The sequence below is a fragment of the Acanthisitta chloris genome, unplaced genomic scaffold, assembly GCF_000695815.1.
Source record: "Acanthisitta chloris isolate BGI_N310 unplaced genomic scaffold, ASM69581v1 scaffold41703, whole genome shotgun sequence".
NCBI lineage: Eukaryota > Metazoa > Chordata > Aves > Passeriformes > Acanthisittidae > Acanthisitta > Acanthisitta chloris.
This window is the reverse complement of record NW_008665099.1, coordinates 1-7,819: the sequence shown is the minus strand read 5'-3', so window position 1 is coordinate 7,819 and position 7,819 is coordinate 1. Positions and strand designations below refer to the sequence as shown.

Genomic DNA, 7,819 nt, shown 5'->3' with positions numbered 1-7,819 from the left:
GTGAAGATCACATCTTCACTCCCACTCGCTGTTACTCACTCCAAGTTTGCATTGACTCACTTACATTGATCCCCACGATCCCTTCTACCTCTTCAGAGTCACAGTGCAGGTAGAACACACATTTACCATTGTCCTAACTTTGTTTTTAACTGTCCTTAAAGCTGTCTGAAGTGACAATTTATTAGGGAATCTATACTGCTTTGAATTACTGCCCTGCTTTACTTACACTTCAAAGAAACCAAACCAAGTAACAACTCCTTTTATTTATATCTCAAGTACCTCAGCAGCTCACTGGAAATACTGAATCTGATTCTACTAGAAACACTGTGATGCTGTCTTATTTTACAGTTCAGCTTCTGGTGTGGGAGAATAGAATCACTCTAAAAAAATCCTCAGCTCATAGCTAAACTACACATTGATTGATGAGCCAAGACCATTAGCAGTGGAACCATCAGCACGGGAAGCATCCTGTATTTTAACAGCAAGAGCTGTTTAGCACAACCCTTACAAAATTGCCCAAGCTCACCACAAGGTTAGTAGCTACAGTGCTATTTTATCAGCATCAATACTAACCACAACATTGAATACACTGCCTGAGCCACTGGAAGTACTTTACCCAGGTCCTCTCTCTGGCAGATCTACTTCTCCCGACAAGGGGCTGTAAACAGGAATGCTGACATCGTAGCCCTGACGGTACGTCCACGTGGAAAAGCCTCCACCAGCCAACAGAGCTCTGGAAAACACAAGAAGGCAACTTTAAACAGAGAATGTACAACATTCAAGCTTTGACTATTTACTGCCTGTCATTACCAGAAAAACGTGCACGTTCGGAGGGAAATTTCTCCCTCAGCTTTTGTCAGTGGCATTTTTCCATGCAGCATTTTGGTTCACTTTAGCTGTAATCAAACGGGATTACTGCTAGATTGGATCTTCTTTGGATAAGAAGCTCACCATGTGCAGTGTGAGCTCAGCCCAGAAAGCCAATGGAATCCTGGGCTGCATCCACAGGAGTGTGGGCAGCAGGGCAAAAGAGGTGATTCTCCTCATCTACTCTGCTCTGGTGAGACCCACCTGGAATACTGCACACAGTTCTGGTGTCCTCAGCACAAGAAGGACATAGAACTGTTACAACAAATCCAGAGGAGGCCACAAAGTTGCTAAGAGGACTGGAGCATCTCCCCTATGAGGACAGGCTGAGGGAGTTGGGGCTGTTCAGCCTGGAGAAGAGAAGACTGTGTGGAGACCTCAGAGCAACTTTTCAATCTCTGAAGGGGCTACAAGGAGCCAGAGAGGGATTCTGTGTTAGGAACTGCAGTGACAGGACAAGGGGGAATGGGGTCAAAGTGAAGGAGGGGAAGGCTAGGCTGGATGTGAGGAAAAGGGGTTTCACTCTAAGGGTGGTGAGACACTGTCCCAGGTTGCCCAGGGAGGCTGTGGCTGCCCCAACCCCGGCAGTGTTCAAGGCCAGGCTGGATGAGCCTTGAGCAACCTGATCTAGTGAGGAGGGGTCCCTGCCCAGGGCAGGGGGTGGGACTAGATGATCTGTAAGGTCCATTTCACCTCCTAAATTCTATGATTCTACGATCCTGTGATAGTCACCAAGAGAATGCTTACATTGTGTGCAATGCATTGTGTATGAATCCCGAGGAATGGACCATTTTTGCATTTAATACGTTGCTGTCATCGTGATAATTTTGCTTACATGCCCTAAGCCAATTTTAACCTGAAGAAACATATTCTGAGTTACTTACACTGGTTGAGATATTCCTTGATGTCTGCAATAACACAGGGCATAGCACAACTTTCAGAACGTTAGAGACAAGCAACATTTCAGACACAAATCACAGCACAACAACACAGTATTTTGGCTTCTTACAGTGACTCTGAACTTCTCAGGATGGAAAATAAAATGGAGTTATTTGCAACTGAATTTCCAAAATTATCACAGAAGAGAGTGAAATTGATTTCATTTTTGTATTACAGGAAAAATTCCACAAGTGGAAAACATGAGAATGAGTAATCTGTATGTTCTGAAACCAAATTCCAACAGTAGAGGCTGCTTGGAATGTGCTAGAGAGCATGGGAAATCACCAAGTACTGATAAATTCAGATGCAATTCAACCTTCCAACAGGATGTTCCCTTATTGTGCCTTCTCCTAGTGGGACAATCTTTTGCCACCCAGAAATGCTCTGAGAAACAGAAGAGAACAACCTGTACAGGAGAAGGTGATGTATCACTTACAATGCCAGAAAAACAGGTTTGTTACACTCTCCTATCACAGATCAAGCTGCTCTGAAATATATTGTTGGAGGACGAGAGATTTCAATTCCCACTTCATCTCCAGTGACCAGGGGGCACCATGAACATATCATCCTAGTCCCAAAAGAAGCTCAGATTCAGCTTCTTTAGTGAGACTTGTCAAACAGCTGATCAAACTTTCTGTCCCCTGTCACACAGCAGGAGGGTGTGCTAGACTTTGAGTTGCCCCTGGATCTGCTTCAGGTACCATACAAAGTAGTTTGGAGAAAGTATTTCTCAATTCCCATTTCTCTCCTTTTCTGTGGAAAGAAGCAGAGCACAAACACACTACTAGAGAAGGCACTACAGAAAGGATCCTGAGGAGCTGTGTGCACTGTCACAGCTATGATTACAGCCTAAAGCCTTAGCAGCTTGAATACTGCCACAGTTCAGATCAGTGCAGGCACACATCTCATCAGCATCAGAACAGACACATAGGAACAAAAACTCACGGTGAGACTGGAAGAGGCACTAACAATCCATTAGCTGATATTGTTTTCAGAGATCTCTGAAGGAAATCCTTAGTGTGTTGTTTGGAGAAGCAGTTTTTCCACAGCTGTTATACAGTAGATTATCACTGTATCTAATTATCACCCAAGACCCATCACTTCTTCCCATCAGAAGAAAACACCTTGGATAAACACCAGTATGTTCTGCCTGTTCTAACTCCCATCAGACATCCCACAGGATACTTCACTTCCTTCTCTGACCTGCAGCACAGTTGTTCAGTGTTCAAACTGCTTTGCCATAACGTGACTTCAGTCAAGCAGCCAAGGCAAACACTCTTTGGGGATCCCAGGCTCTAGATGTTCTGGATTAGAGATGCATTTCAGCTTGATGACAACTTCCAAATCAAAACAACTTACCCTTCATGACTCTCCACTCAGAACACAAACTATGACAGGAGCAAAAATCAACTTGAGAACAGGATGACAAATCAACATGCTGAGTTACAATTCCTGTTCCAAATCAAGTGATTACTTTCCATTCATTTCCAATGCCCCTTCCCTCCCCTCCTTGGTGACAGGTACCATGCTGCTATGACTAGGTCTCACCCCTGAAGCTGCATGTTCCCTGTCTAAACCATACTCATTCAGTTCCAAGCAGGGAGAAAAAAATTGGCTTGGGTGTTGCTGTTCTTGCACTTCATATCCCACTCCTCCTTTTTAACACCCCAACTGGGAAACCAGAACCAGATTGGTTTAATTGGATCCGGTGAAAACAGGACAGCACCTCATCAGCTTTAAGAAAGCAGCTGTGTGTCCTGCAGACTTTTCCCTAACTAAACCCTCAGAGAACCAACACCGGTTAAGTAATTCCACTCAGATTTTCATTCTACAATGTACTGAGGGAGCAGAAATATTAATTCCTAATGTACTCAAGACAAACCATCATTAAACTGCACTGCCCAGTGAGGAATGAACCTGTTCTTGAGTCTGTTTCACCACTCTTCAAATGCTGATCCTTCTTTCTCTCCACGAAGTGCCCAACTGGTCTGTACTCTAAATGTTTCTGCTAAACTTCACAAGTCACTGAAACCCAGTTCATGAACCACAGCAGAAACAAGAAGTATCTTAGTTCCTACATTCGATTCTACAGCTGCAGATTAGCTCTGCAAAAGAAATCCTTTCAGCCTCATTAGTGTACCAAATGCAATAGCACTAATTAACAAATAATAGAGAGCTTGTTTTTACATTTTATGGCAGGTGATCACACACATCATGGTAGCTAACACCAGCAAATAGACTCTGTGCCCACAGGGCAAACTTCCACCTTTGAAATGATGGAACAAAGAGTTTTTACACTGTCTTTGGGGATTGGGTTTAAATATTTCATAAACAAACTATCCCTTAGTGAAGTACCTCCAGATGTAAAATTATCCTACAACTGAATTCCCCTCTGTAAGGTCTTACTTTACCTGGATTAATATTCTGCAGCAAATGAACAGACCACAACTATATCAAACCTCCTGACCCACTACAGTTCAGCTATGCATGATCCCTGATATGTGCTGACTGCAGAAGGCAACTAGTAGAACTAGTGTGCAGTCTTCACAAATGTTACCTGTGTATTTCACAAGTGATCCACAAACTCCCACAAATTCAGTCCTTCTGGAGTTGTATCAATACAGTTCAGCCAAATCATTCAAAACCAACTGAGCTCTGCCAATGCACTTTATTTTTGGCCTGCAGCCTCTCACCCTGTGATGCTACAAACTGTCCTTCATACTTTGCTAACTGCTCATTCTGTAACATTTGCAGACATTCTCAAACTAAGAAAATGCACTCAGGTTTCTTGTTATGTTAGACATGAACTAAGAGGTCCAAAGGTCTCCAAAGCCATACTGAAACCTCATGCTGCATCACTCAGGCCCTGCCAGGACCAGGTCCACACTCCTGACTGTTTCACAGATCCCTTGTCTTTGCAACTGTGACCTGTAGTACAGTTTCTGTACTACATTGAATAATCTAAGCATTGGCTGCCTACAAAAAGGAGCTCCCACCTTTTTGCCTCCCCAAGCACTGTCATTTCTTGTGTATTCCAGCTCGTGACCATACAGCTGCAGGGTGAGTCAGACTGGGAAGCTACATCCAAAAAAGATTTTAGTTTTTTACTTCAGTTACTCAGCTTTCCATGTCAGCATGGCAAACACTTAGGACAAACCCCGACCAAAACAATACATTTCCTGCATACTAAGCCGACACACACAGGGCCAAGTGTAAACGTGGTTTAACAGGTTGTGTTACAAGACTGATGCTTGACTGCCCTCTCCAGGCTCACCCACATACAATGCATTTCATACAGACAAGCAAAAAACTCAACCTTACTGCACAGACAGTGATAAATTACAATGAGTGAATTTAGTCCTAAAACATGTTCTGTTCTGGCACTGGAGGATGTTTTAAGTTGTCTCTGCTGCAAATAAATCCAGATATAGTCCATACACAACCACCCTAACAAAGACCCCATACCTCAGGCATGCTTTTGTTGACATTTGCCCTTCAAGAAAGAGACTGGTTACATGGGACCTAACTCAGCAGAACTAAGCACACATAGGGTAATACAGTAGAAGCATGTTCAATAACAGTATCTGAGCTAAATAAGTTTGTCTTCCTCTTTGACTTACAACCTCCTTTCCTCTTCCAAAAGTAAACTATTCTGCAAGTGAAAATTGAGCTCAGAATTTATGCATTATAAGTTCCTGGCAGGTATTTTCAAAACCCACTTGCCAGAGAACAACCACGAGCATTTGTCCCATTACTAACACAGTGTAACTATTAAGATAACAAAACTGTTGAATTCACCACAGCTCTGTCAAGCAGAGCAGCTGCTTTAAAATGCCCTGGAAGCACCTGACTTCCATCAGAAAGCTGCAGTTACAATCATCTTTGAACTTCTAACTTGAATCAAATGGGGCATTCTGTAAAGCATTCAGGTTCAGTAACACACCAGACAGAGGCCTAACCTCGAGATTCTCCAACCTTGCAGCAAGCCCAACAGTTAAAAGCAAATACTGTCAGCCACACATCACATAAAATTAAGGATGGGGCTAAACTGTCAGATTTCAGGAGCTCTTTATAAGGCAGGGACTTCTTTATTCCCCGTTTTTGAGAAGCAAGGAAGTCATATTCCAGCTTTGTAAAGGTCCAGGAGCATGTCCTTTGCTATCAACTGCCCTCCTGTGCTTGTTGCTTCTTCAGTGGCACCTAAACCCAGATCTGTGCATCCAAACACAGCAAGACCCATACCTATCTCTAGGAACATCCAGAGCAGTGTTATAATCTGGTGGCCCCCCAGGCAGCATATTGAAGAGCAAGTGATTTGTGCCTCGATCCCACCTACAGCAAAAGAAGAAACAGACAACAGTTAGAAAGGTGTTCTCTACATACAGGTAAGTCACTGCATCCTCCCTCTTGCATTAACCTTAGTTTTTTCCACTTTGTGTGCTTTAAATTAGCACACTGATGGTTCAGTACGTACCTGGACAGCTGTGCCAAAGCCTGAGCTGTCTCCTTGATGCGGAGAGCGTTCTGGTTGAGGACATCTATGGAAGGCACGAAGAGGCAGGCGCGGTTGACGTCGTCGGTGTAGAACTCGCTGTCAGAGATGGCAGTCAGCAGCTCATTGTACTCCCGGGAAATGGTGTTGCTCACCGAGGTCCCATACTCATCCACGTACTTTTTCAGGGAGTAGATGTAGACCTTGATTTTGTTCTTGGGATTGAAGCCACACCTATAGACATCGAAGCAGGTGTGCATCCTGCAGCTGAGGTCTCCCCGCTCGGGAATGGGGCTGTCAGCAGGGAGCTTGACCACAGGCACATCATGGACACTGCGCTTTTCAACGGTCCACTCACTAGATGACTCAATGGAGTGAGGCCAGAACTGGAACACTCCTGTGGCAATGAGGCCAAGCAGAACTATGGAAAAGAGAGTGATGTAATAGATGCGATGCTTGGTTTTCATCCTTGGGATGAGGGCTGGACCCCGGGTGTTATATTTGGCTGAAGCACACATAATGGAATCAGTTATCTCTTGTCTCTGCAAAACAGAAAGAGAGGTTTTCGGATGAACTCTAGAAGAGATACATAGTCATCACAATGCAGAGGAACATGCAGTTAAGCCTTTCATGGAAGGTTCTTTGCCCCGCAGAATGCAGTGGACTTTCTTCAGCTGATCACACGTCCCACCGGAATGTAAGATGCCAACTGGGACTGCCACTTGGCAAGGACAAATTCAGGCTGATCTGCTAGGGCCTGGTTGTAATCAAGTGATGTTGGTCAGAAAAAGGCAAGGCTTGGGCAGCGAGGAGAGGAGGAAATCTCAGACACTGCACAAGTGCTGAGGCCTCGGCGGTCCCACTCCATCTACAGCTAAGTGTGTCCCCAGTGAATGCTAATCAAAACCTGGGGCTCAGAACAGGGCACCCCAAACCACCAAGGCTCACGAAGCTGTTTCTGAGGTAAAGGTGCTTTCAAACCGAATTTCATAGGAGCTCCACCACAGCTGACTAGAATGATGCTAAACTACTTCTGGCATGAAAAACACATTCATTTGTCATCTTTCTCAGTATGATTGAGGCTAAAACAAGTGTTCTATGAGCTGCCACTGCAGCCATGCTCAGAAAAGCACTTAAATAACAGTTCACTGTAATCCAAACCACAGCTGTAACAAAAAACAGGATCAAGTATCACAAACTAGTGTCAATATGAAGTATCACAAACTACTGTCACTTTTGATATTTCTTACAAGTTTTTACACACAGAATTGTGGCTCCAGGAAAAGGCAATTTATATTAATGACAGACTGAAGAACTGGGATGCAAAACTTTGTTTAGATTTTCAGCTAAAGCTTCAATAATAAATAAGTTCAACCTGAACTCTCCATGGTGAGAGCTTTTTAAAAGTAGTAAGCATGTTTCACATTCTTCTTCTGGAGGAAGCTCCTAAGCCTACTGTACAAGGCAACATATGTGTGATGCTATTATCAGGACAGAATCACAGTATGTTAAGGAGTTGGA

At 43.9% G+C, this 7,819-nt stretch overlaps 1 protein-coding gene across 1 annotated transcript; it reads right to left on the bottom strand.

Moving 5' to 3' along the window:
* Positions 1-612: 612 nt before the first annotated feature.
* LOC103799283 (exostosin-2) lies at positions 613-6,836 on the bottom strand. The gene is made up of 3 exons (XM_009071591.1): positions 6,281-6,836; positions 6,049-6,138; positions 613-733 (listed from the first exon to the last, which is right to left on the bottom strand). Exons 1-3 carry the CDS (start codon positions 6,814-6,816, stop codon positions 613-615), a joined length of 747 nt encoding a protein of 248 aa, XP_009069839.1. The 5' UTR covers positions 6,817-6,836.
* Between the last annotated feature and the right edge of the window lie 983 nt (positions 6,837-7,819).